The following is a 17,226-nucleotide window of genomic DNA, read 5'->3' as shown; positions in this document are numbered from 1 at the left end:
TATGCACAAAACAGGTAGTTGATTCAGTGCTTTCAACCAGGGCTATATGATTACTGGAGAACAAGAAATTGCCCCCAGTGTTGCATAATATTCCTATAACAGTGTTGATATGTTTTACATTCCGTATGAACCTTAATATGACTTTTCTGTGTTTAGCTTCATACCGCCTGTGGTGCCAGACGTGAGCCTTTATTCTGATATGATTGTGCCGGCATTCTCCATTGGAATATTGGGATATGCCGTAGCTGTTTCTATGGGAAAAGTTTATGCCATAAAGTACAGCTATGAGATAGATGGAAACCAGGTACAATGCTGACTATAATTATTCCTGCAAGAACACCCTAAAGGAAATGATCATGTACACTGCATAGCAGATCATCAGTTGCACATATATACCCAACATAACATGGACAAGCGAAGCTAAAACACACAAAGCACTGAAACAAGTCATCTACTCTTTGAAATGATTTGGTAACCTCATGTGTTCTTTATAGGAGTTCATTGCATTTGGCATCACCAATATTTTCAGTGGTTTCTTCTCTTGCTTTTGCGCCTCCACCGCCCTGTCTCGTTGTGCTGTGCAAGAAAGTACCGGAGGGAAAACCCAGGTGAGAACATAGTTTCTGGTGGCCAATCATACTCATAGTACATTCATACTAAAGATAACCTACTAAGAGGAGCTCAACATGGTCGCTCGTCAGTGAGTATAAGTAAAATATTATTATACAATATTATATTTTATTATATAATGAGTATTAGATATGGTTGAGTGGTAGGCAAAGATGTTTCAGTCAGGATATATGCCAGCCGTGCCAGCAATACCATATGGCAGGGTACTGCCCTTGTTTCAGTATTTTGCAGGAGACAGAAAAACTGTCACACACAGGTTTTATTTTACTGTGCAGAAGACAGGTCAAGCAGAACATACATTATGCTCTTCTGAGCACTAACTAAACAACAGAAATCCTTCCTATGCCTGTGCCCAGTGCGCCCAAAGGGCACAAAGCAATCTTTACGCATGTGTAACAACCTGCTCTTCAAATACTAAATACAGATTTTTTTTATTATTACTCTTTACCTTAATTTCATAAATCTCCAACATATTACATAACTCTGTACATTGAGGTGATCATTCATGATACAAATAAGCATGAAACAGAAGGTAAAGAGAGCCCTGCTGAGTGGCACACATAAAGGGCGTGTCCTGTACCTGGAAACCCCCTCTGTGCTGGAATCAAGACCTCCTGTTGCCGGCTGCATCATACTCCACACACTGCATATTGCTGGCCATAAAGAAGATATTTGGCAGGAGCTGAACCCCACCCCCCAGCATCACCTGAGTTAGCTGCGCTGTTGTACACTGTTGCATGGTCCACTCCAATGGTGGCTCCAGAGGTGGGGCTGCAGTGCAGTCCAAAATTCAAATAGGGGAGCTACACCAACTGTCAGTGATGTTTGGCAGCAGTAGTGGTAACAGTTGGTGTGACTCCCCTATTTGAATTTTGGACCGCACTGCAGCCCCACCCCTGGAGCCGCAACTGATCCACTCTACTGCGTGCAGCAGCGGATACAGCGCACAGAGTGTATATTAAGCACCTGCTAGTGAGTCGAGCACATAGGGCTCTATTTAAGAATGAATCATAACCCCTTTAGCACTCGCAAAAAGGATTATGACATCCATTAAGACATCCGTTCTGTATTTAGCAAACACCGGTAAGCTTAGCTTACTGCTGTTTCTGACTGTACAGCTTATGCTATCTATACAGGTTAAGAGGTGGTCTTGCAAGGTTTAAGCGCAGTGCGTATGTGCAGACGCCCCTTGCACATGCGGACTCATTAACAACCCATCATTGGCGGTGGTGAGCTGGAGGAGGATGCCATTGGACCTTGCCTAACAGGTAAGTATTGTTAAATACTGGCAGCATATTTGTAGGTAACACTGTTATACTAAACTAAATATGCTGTGGTATTTAGTATTGTTGTTAAATGGAGCCCATAGACTGTTACAAATTAATAGTGGGGAGCAGGTCAACCAGCTTTTCTAGCATAGGTGTGCACAGGGTCTTCGTGAGGGGTGTGTGTGACATAGCCATGCCCCAACATAGCCCCTCCCCCCAAAGCACAAACTATCCACCTATTCCTGAGTGGACCGCCAATAGCAGGTCGGTGCTGGATTGGAGCACCCACTGATCACTACTTGACTGCCCCGCCCACCCCCCCCAAGCTCCAGGTACATGGCTGGGATCGATGTCTGCCTCTCCAACAGAGGTAGGATTACCCTTTAGGTATATCCCTCTACATCGGTCTACCCATGGGGTCTATTCATCATTACATAATTGTCACTTGTGATAATTATGTTTTAAATCGCTGCCAGTTTAAAAAACTGTTTGGAGGCATTCATCATGCCTCATTAACAGAAGTATCACTTCCGAAAATCTGCTCTCTTGGCAATGTCAGCTTTTCGGAAAAGTGATAATTTCCCCACTACCCCTGCCATGTCACTATGGATTACCCCGCCACTGCGGTGTCTGTGCCCCCTCCTGCCCACAGTTGCAGCCCCACCCCGCAGCTACCGACGGCTGTGCCCCACGCTGCCCTCTGTATTATCTCTCCTCCCCCTGCATCCTTTTGTCCGATGTCCGCTCTGTTGTCTCTCTCCCCCTCCCATCTCAACGCCCTCTGCTGCTGTGTCTTGTCCCCGGCATCCTTATGCTCTGTGAGCCTGATTCAGTAGGGTTGCGATCCTTGCAGATATGGTAATGCATAGGAGGCATCACGCCTCCTGTGCATTAATTATCCGAGCTGCGTTATCCAGTAGAGCATCATATAATCTGCGTCATGCAGATGAGAGAAAGAGGCCAGGATCCCCAATGGCGGGAGACGGAGGGCATCGCCGCCCCCTAACCGCCCACAACCTTCAGCAGACTGTCAATCACTGACAGTCTGCTGCCATACCTGTTCTGCACATGCGCAGCATGGGTCATGCACCTGTGCAGATTCCCAAACACCAGGAATCTGCGCTTCCTGTTACCTGTATCTACTTCCCCTGCATACTTTTAGCAGTGTGCACTCTGTTATCTCTCCCCCATCTGCTGTATCCTGTCCCCGCATGCTTTCCCCCGAGTGCATGCCGCTCTCCCCCCCATCCCCCCCCCCCCCACTCCCTCACACCTGCCTCCACTTCTTACCCGGAGTGCAGCCTGGACGCCGTGGATGGGAAAAAGAACGTGACAGGTGAGTAGGAGCAGGAGGCAGCGTGGGCTGTACACAGGGCTGCAGTGCCCCGGAACTCTGCAGTGCAATTACAGCAGGGAGGGACCTGAATAGATCCCTTTGCTGGCTGTAGTGTCTGCCGTGTATATCTTCACAGACTGGAGTGAAAACAGCAGACTGTGAAGATTATCAGGGGCTGTATGCCATCTGAGGATGACTTACAGTAACACCATCACGTTCCAAAAAGAAAATAAATATTAAAAGAATAAAGCATAATTTTATTTCTATGAATCTGTTGCTACCATTCTGAGATGATACAGGTATTGTGGTAGTACAAGTACTGCAATACTGGTATTTGGAAAACCCCCTCTGGAAATCCTGCATTTGCCCTGGCTGCTGTATGTCCTGTAGCAGTGTGCATTATACCAAAGGAAAATATCAGGCACACAGCTATTCTCAGAATGCAATAAGAGGAATGGGGAACAACTGAAACATAAGGTAGTGGAATAACAATGTAGCTGCTGGTGGGGAACGTGTGTGGTCACTAAAAGGCAACAGGGTTATCATACATTAGCAGTTAAGTAGCCATTGGTTACTGGTATTTCTGTACAGCTATGGATAGACAGTGAAATGCCAGCTACATGCCTGGCACACCTACCTACAGAGAGTGCTGACACTCACTTATTTTACATGTGTTAACTACTGCTGCAGCTTTGTGCTTTAGGCCATTAAACCAAAAAACCACAGTGGATAATAGATTAATGAATCACCCTGCTCTTCATAGTGTAGTTAACAAATTGATTCATTTTGTAAATAGCACTAGAAAATGTACAGACTCTGACTGGTTATAACAAAATTTTTCATTGAAGCAGTTTTCATAAATACATCCCTTTGTACACTACACATATGTATGTTGTTTTCTACATATAGACCAGGGGTGGGCAATTCTGGGGGGCTGCTTATTGCCCACTCCTAATATAGATAGTCACACTAACTCTGATTGCACATGTGTCCAAAGTGGATTAATCATATTAATCAACATTTGCAAATACACCATCTACAATAGTTTTTATTCAGAATTAGTGCTGAAAAAGTAATCAACTGTATTTATTTTATCTGCTATGCTATTGGATTTTATAACAATATATAATGCATACTTTTCAAAAATGTATGTTATATGTATTTCAATTTTATTTTTTAAGCATAATAAATGTTATTACTTTATTCAGATTGCTGGTTTGATTACTGCTGCAGTAGTCATGATTTCAATGTTGTCAATTGGCACATACCTGGAACCCCTGCAGAAGGTAGGTCACTGCTTTTTTAATATGACACAATAATGATCATGTAAATATATGTATGCACTGAAGAAGAATTGTAGTTAGTCTTTTAGAAAATATTTATTTCATAGTCTGCTTTTTTTTATCAATTGTTATTAGAAGACAGAAAACTTAGATTCCCTCTATCCAATTATGTTTAATAGTATACACTTATATTGATCCCAGAATTACAGATCCACTGTACAAAGGTTTTTTTTTTATTAATACTTTGCCTTGGAATTGACTGTACAAAAGTTTTTACATTGGATTTATGTCTTATCATTACAGTCAGTTTTGGCTGCAATTGTAATATGCAATCTAAAAGGGATGTTCTGGCAAGTGGTGGATATTCCACGATTATGGAGACAAAACAAGTGGGATTTAGTAAGTGTCTGCACCAGTCTTATCTGCTGATCCTACAGCATCCTGCTTATGTAATGTAAGAAATTATTTACTTTAACATAAAACAACATTATACTGACCAACTTTTATTATCTGCTCCCGGGAGATGTCTGGAGAGCAGACCAAGCTGGCCACTTTGGGGGTGGGGCTGAGTTCCTATGTCATTAGGCCCCGTCATGGCAAATTGCTGTGAATAGCGGGAGCGCAAGGAGGAAGCGGGGCTAAATGATGCGGAGCTGCGAATCCCGGTAATTATCGCCCCCATCTTGCCCACTTCACTAGGAAGTGGGCGGGATGTGGGAGATCCGGATACTTTCCAGGGGTGTGTGGGGCTCCCCAAAAATTCGAGAGCCTCCCGCAACTTCCGGGAGCTTAAGTAAGTATGAACTACATATATGGCAGAAGAACCAAACAAGCAAAAACTAAATTACCCACAATAGTCTTTATTATATCAGGTCACTATAAAATATTAACGGAAAAAAAAAAGAAAGTCCGGTGCTGTGATACTAACAGTATATAAATAACTAGGCCATATGTAGATGCAGGCACGGGAGTGATTCCAGCCAATCTGACGTATTTTTAAAGCAGCAATAATTTTAAAGGAATATTAGGATTATAAACCTATGTGTCAGTATACATGTAAGTAGGAGATTTTGTACACAATATAGGTACAGTAGACTGGGGTTAGCTCTCTCTAAACGTCAAGCCATTTCCTATAGGTGACAGTCTAGCTTCTGTAACAAAAACTATATATATACAGGATATCTCAGTACAGACCTTCCTATTTCTGGGTACACACTAGCAGATATATTGGCCGATAAATTGATCGGCCAAAATATCTTGAGTGCGTCGGCCAGTGTGAACCAGCGATATGTCTGTGAGCGATGTCGTTCACACATATCGCGTCGGCTGGGCTGTACAGCCGATGCCCAATATATCTGCAGATATATCTGCTCATTGTGGTGTGTGTACGGGCAGTCAGCCGACCACCTGTACACTTGCTGCAGAGGATGAGGGGGGAGCGATGTAACCCCCAGCCAGTGGGACTTGCTGCCTGATGACAAATGATGAATGTTCGGTGTGTATGAACAACCATCATCTGCAGATATATCTATATATATTTTAGGTGTGTACCCAGCTTTAATATATATACACTGTATGTGCAGCAACCAATAAGAGAGGCGCCTGACTCCTAAAACAAATTAGAATTCAGTGCTATTTTAAATTAATTAAATATATTCATACTAGTAAATAAAATTATTTGAAACAGTGCTGAAAGGACAAATAAGACAACAGTGTATTTAACAACAGAATAAGGTACAGTTTAGTATATTGTAAGTCAGTATTATTCCAAATAATATAATTTGCACAGAATCACACAAACAAATACAAATTAAACATATATGTACTTAAATAAGTGTAAGCAAATATATGTGATGACACTTTCATAGAAATAAGCTCAGACTATTTTATGTGTGGGGAAAATTAATAGATATATGGGGCCTATGTAGAGTTGGAAGTAAATGTGCGAACATTAAGGGGCCGATGTATGGTAGGAAGTAAATGTGAGTAGATTAAGGGGACGATGTATAGTAGGAAGTAAATGTGAGTACATTAAGGAGCGATGTAGAGTTGGAAGTAAATATTAGTACATTAAGGAGCGATGTAGAGTTGGAAGAAAAATGTGAGTACATTAAAGGGCCGATGTATAGTAGGAAGTAAATGTGAGTACATTAAGGGGACAATGTATAGTAGGAAGTAAAATGTGAGTACATTAAGGGTCCGATGTAGAGTTGGAAGTAAACTGTGAGTACATTAAGGGGACGATGTATAGTAGGAAGTAAATGTGAGTACATTAAGGGGACGATGTCTAGTAGGAAGTAAATGTGAGTACATTAAGGGGACGATGTCTAGTAGGAAGTAAATGTGAGTACATTAAGGGGATGATGTATAGTAGGAAGTAAATGTGAGTACATTAAGGGGCCGATGTATAGTAGGAAGTAAATGTGAGTACATTAAGGGCCGATGTATAGTAGGAAGTAAATGTGAGTACATTAAGGGGACGATGTATAGTAGGAAGTAAATGTGAGTACATTAAGGGGCCGATGTATAGTAGGAAGTAAATGTGAGTACATTAAGGGGCCGATGTATAGTAGGAAGTAAATGTGAGTACATTAAGGGCCGATGTATAGTAGGAAGTAAATGTGAGTACATTAAGGGGACGATGTATAGTAGGAAGTAAATGTGAGTACATTAAGGGGACGATGTATAGTAGGAAGTAAATGTGAGTACATTAAGGGCACGATGTATAGTAGGAAGTAAATGTGAGTACATTAAGGGTCCGATGTAGAGTTGGAAGTAAATGTGATTACATTAAGGGTCCGATGTAGAGTTGGAAGGAAACTGTGAGTACATTAAGGGGCCGATGTAGAGTTGGAAGTAAAATGTGAGTACATTAAGGGTCCGATGTAGAGTTGGAAGTAAACTGTGAGTACATTAAGGGGCCAATGTATAGTAGGAAGTAAATATTAGTACATTAAGGAGCGATATAGAGTTGGAAGTAAAATGTGAGTACATTAAGGAGCGATGTATAGTAGGAAGTAAATATTAGTACATTAAGGAGCGATATAGAGTTGGAAGTAAAATGTGAGTACATTAAGGAGCGATGTATAGTAGGAAGTAAATGTGAGTACATTAAGGGGCAGATGTATAGTAGGAAGTAAATGTGAGTACCTTATGGGGACGATGTATAGTAGGAAGTAAATGTGAGTACATTAAGGGGACGATGTATAATAGGTAGTAAATGTGAGTACGTTAAGGGCACGATGTATAGTAGGAAGTAAATGTGAGTACATTAAGGGGACGATGCAGAGTTGGAAGTAAAATGTGAGTACATTAAGGGGCCGATGTATAGTAGGAAGTAAATGTGAGTACATTAAGGGGCCGATGTAGAGTTGGAAGTAAAATGTTTGTATATTAAGGGGCCGATGTAGAGTTGGAAGTAAAACGTGAGCACATTAAGGGGTCGATGTAGAGTTGGAAGTAAATGTGAGTACATTAAGGAAGCACAGACAGTGTAATGGTTAGCATTATTGTCTCACAGCACTGAGGAGGTGGGTTTGATTCCCACCTCGGCCCTAACTGTGTGGAGTTTGTATATTCTCCCTGTGCTTGCGTGGGTTTCCTCCAGGTACTCCGTTATCCTCCCACACTTAAAAAATATACTGGTAGGCTAATTGGCTCCCAACAAAATTAACTCTAGTGTGTAAGTATGTGTGTGAGCATGTGGTAGGTAATATAGATTGTAAGCTCCACTGGGGCAGGGACTGATGTGAATGGCCACTGCGGAATATGTGTGCGCTATATAAATAACTGGTAATAAATAAATAATAAATTAAGGAGCGATGTAGAGTTGCAAGTGAAATGTGAGTACATTACATGAGGGGCCTATGTAGATTTGGAAATAAAATGTGATTACATTAAGGGGCCGATGTAAAGTTGGAAGTAAAATGTGAGTACATTAAGGGGCCGATGTAGAGATGGAAGTAAATGTGCGCACATTAAAGGTCGATGTAGACTTGGAAGTAAATGTGAGTACATTAAGGGGCCGATTTAGAGATTGAAGTAAATGTGAGTACATTAACGGGACGATGTAGAGTTGGAAGTAAATGGGAGTACATTAAGGAGCGATGTAGAGTTGGAAGTAAACTGTGAGTACATTAAAGTGCCTTAGAGATGGAAGTAAATGTGAGTACATTAAGGGTCCGATGTAGAGTTGGAAGTAAATGTGCGCACATTAAAGGCCGATGTAGAGTTGGAAGTAAATGTGAGTACATTTAGGGGCCGATTTAGAGATGGAAGTAAATGTGAGTACATTAAGGGGACGTTGTAGAGTTGGAAGTAAATGTAAGTACATTAAGGGGCCGATGTAGAGTTGGAAATAAATGGGAGTACATTAAGGGGCCAATGTAGAGTAGGAAGTAAATGGGAGTACATTAAGGAGCGATGTAGAGTTGGAAGTAAATGTGATTACATTAAGGGGCCGATGTAGAGATGGAAGTAAAATGTTACTACATTAAAGGATCGATGTAGACTTGGAAGTAAATGTGAGTACATTAAGGGGCCGATTTAGAGATGGAAGTAAATGTGAGTACATTAAGGGGACGATGTAGAGTTGGAAGTAAATGGGAGTACATTAAGGAGCGATGTAAAGTTGGAAGTAAACTGTGAGTACATTAAAGTGCCTTAGAGATGGAAGTAAATGTGAGTACATTAAGGGTCCGATGTAGAGTTGGAAGTAAATGTAAGTACATTAATGGGCCGATGTAGAGATGGAAGTAAATGTGCACACATTAAAGGCCGATGTAGAGTTGGAAGTAAATGTGAGTACATTAAGGGGCCGATTTAGAGATGGAAGTAAATGTGAGTACATTAAGGGGCCAATTTAGAGATGGAAGTAAATGTGAGTACATTAAGGGGACGATGTAGAGTTGGAAGTAAATGTGAGTACATTAAGGGGCCGATGTAGAGTTGGAAATAAATGGGTGTACATTAAGGGGCCAATGTAGAGTAGGAAGTAAATGGGATTACATTAAGGAGCGATGTAGAGTTGGAAGTAAATGTGATTACATTAAGGGTCCGATGTAGAGTTGGAAGTAAACTGTGAGTACATTAAGGGGCTGATGTATGGTAGGAAGTAAATATTAGTACATTAAGGAGCGATGTAGAGTTGGAAGTAAAATGTGAGTACATTAAGGGGCCGATGTAGAGTTGGAAGTAAATGTGAGTATATTAAGGGGCCGATGTAGAGTTGGAAGTAAATGTGAGTACATTAAGGGGCGATGTAGAGTTGGAAGTAAACTGTGAGTACATTAAAGTGCTGTAGAGATGGAAGTAAATGTGAGTACATTAAGGGTCCGATGTAGAGATGGAAGTAAATGTGCGCACATTAAAGGCCCATGTAGAGTTGTAAGTAAATGTGAGTACATTAAGGGGCCGATGTAGAGATGGAAGTAAATGTGCACACATTAAAGGCCGATGTAGAGTTGGAAGTAAATGTGAGTACATTAAGGGGCCAATGTAGAGATGGAAGTAAATGTGAGTACATTAAAGGCCGATGTAGAGTTGCAAATAAATGTGCGCATATTAAAGGCCGATGTAGAGTTGGAAGTAACTGTGAGTACATTAAGGGGCCGATTTAGAGATGGAAGTAAATGTGAGTACATTAAGGAGACGATGTAGAGTTGGAAGTAAATGTGAGTACACAAAAGGGCCGATGTAGATTTGGAAGTAAATGTGAGTACATTAAGGGTCCGATGTAGAGTTGGAAGTAAATGTGAGTACGTTAAGGGTCCGATGCAGAGATAGAAGTAAATGTGCGCACATTAAGGGGCTGATGTAGAGTTGGAAGTAAATGGGAGTACACAAAAGGGCCGATGTAGATTTGGAAGTAAATGTGAGTACATTAAGGGTCCGATGTAGAGTTGGAAGTAAATGTGAGTACGTTAAGGGTCCGATGCAGAGATAGAAGTAAATGTGCGCACATTAAGGGGCTGATGTAGAGTTGGAAGTAAATGGGAGTACATTATGGAGCAATGTAGAGTTGGAAGTAAACTGTGAGTACATTAAAGTGCTGTAGAGTTGGAAGTAAATGTGAGTACATTAAGGGGCCGATGTAGAGTTGGAAGTAAATGTGAGTACATTAAGGGGACGATGTAGAGTTGGAAGTAAATGTGAGTACACAAAAGGGCCGATGTAGATTTGGAAGTAAATGTGAGTACATTAAGGGTCCGATGTAGAGTTGGAAGTAAATGTGAGTACATTAAGGGGCCGATTTAGAGATGGAAGTAAATGTGAGTACATTAAGGGGCCGATTTAGAGATGGAAGTAATTGTGAGTGCATTAAGGGGACGATGTAGAGTTGGAAGTAAATGGGAGTACATTAAGGAGCGATGTAGAGTTGGAAGTAAAATGTGAGTACATTAAGCGGCCGATGTAGAGTTGGAAGTAAATGTGAGTACATTAAGGGGCCGATGTAGAGTTGGAAGTAAATGTGAGTACATTAAGGGGACGATGTAGAGTTGGAAGTAAATGGGAGTACATTAAGGAGCGATGTAGAGTTGGAAGTAAACTGTGAGTACATTAAAGTGCCTTAGAGATGGAAGTAAATGTGAGTACATTAAGGGGCCGATGTAGAGTTGGAAGTAAATGGGAGTACATTAAGGAGCGATGTAGAGTTGGAAGTAAACTGTGAGTACATTAAAGTGCCTTAGAGATGGAAGTAAATGTGAGTACATTAAGGGTCCGATGTAGAGTTGGAAGTAAATGTAAGTACATTAATGGGCCGATGTAGAGATGGAAGTAAATGTGCACACATTAAAGGCCGATGTACAGTTGGAAGTAAATGTGAGTACATTAAGGGGCCGATTTAGAGATGGAAGTAAATGTGAGTACATTAAGGGGCCAATTTAGAGATGGAAGTAAATGTGAGTACATTAAGGGGACGATGTAGAGTTGGAAGTAAATGTGAGTACATTAAGGGGCCGTTGTAGAGTTGGAAATAAATGGGTGTACATTAAGGGGCCAATGTAGAGTAGGAAGTAAATGGGATTACATTAAGGAGCGATGTAGAGTTGGAAGTAAATGTGATTACATTAAGGGTCCGATGTAGAGTTGGAAGTAAACTGTGAGTACATTAAGGGGCTGATGTATGGTAGGAAGTAAATATTAGTACATTAAGGAGCGATGTAGAGTTGGAAGTAAAATGTGAGTACATTAAGGGGCCGATGTAGAGTTGGAAGTAAATGTGAGTACATTAAGGGGCCGATGTAGAGTTGGAAGTAAATGTGAGTACATTAAGGGGCGATGTAGAGTTGGAAGTAAACTGTGAGTACATTAAAGTGCTGTAGAGATGGAAGTAAATGTGAGTACATTAAGGGTCCGATGTAGAGATGGAAGTAAATGTGCGCACATTAAAGGCCCATGTAGAGTTGTACGTAAATGTGAGTACATTAAGGGGCCGATGTAGAGATGGAAGTAAATGTGCACACATTAAAGGCCGATGTAGAGATGGAAGTAAATGTGAGTACATTAAGGGGCCGATGTAGAGTTGGAAGTAAATGTGAGTACATTAAGGAGCCGATGTAGAGTTGGAAGTAAATGTGAGTGCATTAAGGGGACGATGTAGAGTTGGAAGTAAATGGGAGTACATTAAGGAGCGATGTAGAGTTGGAAGTAAACTGTGAGTACATTAAAGTGCCTTAGAGATGGAAGTAAATGTGAGTACATTAAGGGTCCGATGTAGAGTTGGAAGTAAATGTAAGTACATTAATGGGCCGATGTAGAGATGGAAGTAAATGTGCACACATTAAAGGCCGATGTAGAGTTGGAAGTAAATGTGAGTACATTAAGGGGCCGATTTAGAGATGGAAGTAAATGTGAGAACATTAAGGGGCCAATTTAGAGATGGAAGTAAATGTGAGTACATTAAGGGGACGATGTAGAGTTGGAAGTAAATGTGAGTACATTAAGGGGCCGATGTAGAGTTGGAAATAAACTGTGAGTACATTAAGGGGCTGATGTATGGTAGGAAGTAAATATTAGTACATTAAGGAGCGATGTAGAGTTGGAAGTAAAATGTGAGTACATTAAGGGGCCGATGTAGAGTTGGAAGTAAATGTGAGTACATTAAGGGGCCGATGTAGAGTTGGAAGTAAATGTGAGTACATTAAGGGGCTATGTAGAGTTGGAAGTAAACTGTGAGTACATTAAAGTGCTGTAGAGATGGAAGTAAATGTGAGTACATTAAGGGTCCGATGTAGAGATGGAAGTAAATGTGCGCACATTAAAGGCCCATGTAGAGTTGTAAGTAAATGTGAGTACATTAAGGGGCCGATGTAGAGATGGAAGTAAATGTGCACACATTAAAGGCCGATGTAGAGTTGGAAGTAAATGTGAGTACATTAAGGGGCCAATGTAGAGATGGAAGTAAATGTGAGTACATTAAAGGCCGATGTAGAGTTGGAAGTAAATGTGAGTACATTAAGGGGCCGATTTAGAGATGGAAGTAAATGTGAGTACATTAAGGAGATGATGTAGAGTTGGAAGTAAATGTGAGTACACAAAAGGGCCGATGTAGATTTGGAAGTAAATGTGAGTACATTAAGGGTCCGATGTAGAGTTGGAAGTAAATGTGAGTACGTTAAGGGTCCGATGCAGAGATAGAAGTAAATGTGCGCACATTAAGGGGCTGATGTAGAGTTGGAAGTAAATGGGAGTACATTATGGAGCAATGTAGAGTTGGAAGTAAACTGTGAGTACATTAAAGTGCTGTAGAGTTGGAAGTAAATGTGAGTACATTAAGGGGCCGATGTAGAGTTGGAAGTAAATGTGAGTACATTAAGCGGCCGATGTGGAGTTGGAAGAAAATGTGAGTATATTAAGGGGTCGATGTAGAGTTGGAATTAAAATGTGAGTACACTACTCAAAATAAAAATCCTTTCCACACATAAGAAATACACAAGTTACGTTGGTAACTATTTAATGACGTCATCATCGTCATCACTATCATCCTACTTTGCACCCTTTTGAAAGAGCAAAAAATGTGCCTCCTAACAGGAGCTTTTGGGAATATTTGCAGGTCTGTATGGCCCACATTGGTGTTAACAGGCCCGCACTGAACTTTCCTTACGTGAGAACTCTTCAAACTGCCCCAGTTCCGCTTTCTTAGATTCTAATTGTCAGATGGAAATATAACTTTTAGATGATAAATATATTGTCAGAGAATATATGCACTGGGGTTTATCAATCATTGTTTCAACTGTTTATAATGTACCAGTGTTCTGGGGGTGAACTCCACACATTGTGCAATATATACCCTTAAATGGACTAACAAATAAAAATCACTGACTAGACACTCTTTGTAATGCTTGACTGAAGAGCGGAAGGAGTATGGAGACTTCCATGTGTTAGCTGTCTGCACTTAACCACCTTCAGCATATGTTTTATAAGCTTCTGAAGTGTTTTGGAGTATTTGGCATGGGCCTGGGAAGGAGAGAATGAGACGGAAGGTCATGGAGCCATAATCCTGTTATGGTTTTGATAAGATCATGGATATTGATCCAATATTGTTTGATCTTCCACATGTGTGGCAGGATGAATCTTTGTCCGCAGGATCTCTCCCATAATTCCAAGGAGGTTGGAAAGATGGAGTCTCTGGGCCTGATTCAGAGATGGACACTGTGCCAATGTTTACACAGTTGAGCGATTATCACTAGTCTACGCATGCATCTGAGTCACAATGCGCATGTGTCAGATTACATTACTGTCGGTGGTCGCAGCAACCATTTTTCCACAGTGTGATTGACCGTCAAGGAACATTAGATGGAGGTAATGGGTGAGTGGCACCATAAATGCAGGCATGTCGCTATTATTTTCCAGGCATCGGAGACTGCAACTACAATCCTGTATGCAGAAAACATGGCACCCACATCTCAGTTCCCACAGCCATTCTGCTATTACAGTTGCCACTATGAAGAATCTTGAGAGATCATTATCAGTTTGGACAGTAGGCCCTCCCTAAATAAATAAAAAGCCTAGATAAAAGGCAGAATTTGTCACAACTCCCTCATCAAATCAACTGAAGGTTAGAACAGTAACATCTAATTTCTGCACTGCAATAAAAACAAAATAGCCATCGCCAATCCCATCACTATCAGAGGCCTGCCAGACTCAATCCCAGCAACAGAGCTGGAAGACCATATTAGAAACATATATGAGAACTCCTTCCAAAAGCACTGATCTTCATCTATTCATTGATCGCATTCACCAACATCCAAGACATTTAACTAACTCTCCTGACTCCCTCAGAGATTTCCTTCTGCATGTGGACTACATCCTATCCTCAAAAGTCAATAAATACCTAATGACCCCTGAAAATCCATTTATGCCGACCTATCCAGAGCCTACATGTAATAAACATCCATCGACAAGGCCTTCATCAATTGCAGAAATGGAAGTTCCCGCTTGATGCACCGTGCTGCCCAAAAAGTGGAAACCATTAATTACCATCTCCCTAGATGTGGGCACAGGATAACATTCATCCTCTACTTTATATTGGCAGAGAAACATAGGAGGAGGCTGACCTAATAGATGGTTGTGTAAATTATTAATATTGTATCTATTTGTATATCCTAATTTATGACATGGTGCCTGATTGGAAGCAAATCCCGTTGCTTCTTTGTACGCAGCAGCTGTGCCAAAACATGCAAATATCGCAGCCTATGGTTACTGAGAACGGCCATCGGTACTGAGATGCCAGAGCCTTTGCAACTGCATACAGGATCACAGTCGCAGGCTGAAACATACCCCGAAAATGGTCATGGCATGCCTACATTTTAGTTGCCAACCTCCCATTACCGTCCTGTCAATCACTTTGCAAATAAATCCTCTCTGCGACGGACATCGCAAGACCATTGCAGCACATGTACAGTGTGACTCCATGCATGTGCAATATAAATAGAAAAAACATCAGCCATTTGCGTGAACATTGGAATTTTGCCCATATCTGAATGAGGCCCATGGTGTTCTGCCAGTAGTTTCAAAGTTACTTCTCTCACTCATCACTCCTTTTAAAAGTGATAGTGTACAAGATCCCTACCAGACAGGGGCAGATGTATTAAGCTCTGCAAGGTGATACCGTGGAGAGATAAATGACCAGCCACTCAGCTCTGCCATGTTACAGGCTGTGTTTGAAAAATGACAGTTAGGAGCCGATTGGTTGGTCGTTTATCACTCCCCACTTAATCACTTTCCAGAGCTTATACATCTTCCCCACTGTTTCAGTTAAAATTATTTGTTATTTTAATTTACTTTCATACCTCCCCAATAAACCCTCCAAAGGGAACTAATTCATATAGAGGAACCACATAAATTCTGACTGTATGAACTACAATATAGCTACAAACTCCATCTTACAAACAAGCATACACTAATCTCAGCATGAGGGATGTGATGGGTTGGGACCTAGCTTCATGAATTTTTCTCTGATTCATTTTTCTTCAGAATATTTTGACACAATTTTCTTTGGTAAATAAAACAGCTTTATTGTGCAACTAGGCTTATATATCATTTACATTTTTGTTTAATCATAAATAAAAATAAATTAATAAAAATAAAATAGTAATAAAATCAAGGACATACTGTACACTAGGAACAAGTAAGATATACTACATGAGTCCCAACGTTAACAGTGCATCATGCTGCTTCCTTGAGGGCGTAATGGAAAGTTGGGGAGTAGACTGTAAATAACAGCTGTTTAGTAAATAAAACTCGTTGTCTTTTACACAGAGGTGTGTACTGTGAATGATTCTTTAGCAGCACAGAGATCCCATGTATTATGAAGATGATATACACGTTTCATTCTAGGCTATTTGGCTCTTCACATGTGCTGCATCTCTACTTTTGGACATCGATTTAGGCTTATTGGTTGGCATCGTGTTTGGACTGTTTACTGTTCTTCTCCGTGTTCAGTAGTGAGTATGACAATTGATTTCTGCTGCGGTAAAGAATTTAATTTAAATTATCATTCTTCTAATTAAAATGTGTATGGTGCAGTCTTATATGTATAAAGGAAAACGATATTAAAACATTGTGCTCTATGCTTTGGAATATAGCCTCTGTAATTCATTTAATGGGGTCATTTGGAGCACAGGCCTAAAAAAAAAAAGAAGATATTTAAAAATGACTTCTGTCTTTCCATTCACTGCCCCGTTCATCCCCTTATCACTGAATTGTGTAATTGAGCTCCTCACAGTGACCACTTACTACTCATGTCACTGTGTGGCAAAATTACAAGACAGCAATAACTAAACACCCTTTTTTGTCTGGTTTTTGAAAAGTTATGTATAATAGTTATCAGAGCCATAACTAGACATTTTGGTGCCCAGTACCAGAAAGAACATTGGTGCCAGATTGTAAACAGGGACGGTGCGTGCCAAAAAAGGGGCGTGATCAAGTGGGGAAGGGGTGTGGCCAAACTATAGTACCTTCCATATATACACTGTCTGTCACTGTACTAGACACTGCCTGCGTGCCCAGAAAAATGGCTCCTCGCTCTTGCTGCTGTGGGAGTATGGAGACTGGAAAGGGGAGAGGAGAGACGTCATGACATACAGAAAGACAGTGTGTCGAGTGCGGAAGCCGGGGGAGGCGGAGCTGTTAGTGACAGCTGACACAGGCAGCCAGCAGGGCTGCAGTGAAAGACTGGAGCCGGACCACCGCTGGTGATATACAC

General features: G+C 41.0%; 1 protein-coding gene across 1 annotated transcript in view; it reads left to right on the top strand.

Annotated features, from left to right (window-relative positions):
- The window catches only part of LOC148515269 (pendrin-like), a 95,232-nt gene that overhangs the window by 61,822 nt on the left and 16,184 nt on the right, over positions 1–17,226 (top strand). Inside the window, exons 9-13 of the mRNA XM_088480260.1 lie at positions 157–304; positions 495–608; positions 4,443–4,520; positions 4,821–4,916; positions 16,359–16,465. Of these exons, the coding sequence (XP_088336386.1) occupies positions 157–304; positions 495–608; positions 4,443–4,520; positions 4,821–4,916; positions 16,359–16,465 (543 nt within the window). The remainder of the gene's footprint in view (positions 1–156; positions 305–494; positions 609–4,442; positions 4,521–4,820; positions 4,917–16,358; positions 16,466–17,226) is intronic.

This window comes from Taudactylus pleione, unplaced genomic scaffold (genome assembly GCF_031769625.1).
Source record: "Taudactylus pleione unplaced genomic scaffold, aTauple2 ptg000251l, whole genome shotgun sequence".
In the NCBI taxonomy this organism is placed as follows: Eukaryota; Metazoa; Chordata; class Amphibia; order Anura; family Myobatrachidae; genus Taudactylus; species Taudactylus pleione.
This window is presented reverse-complemented; position numbering and strand designations above follow the sequence as displayed.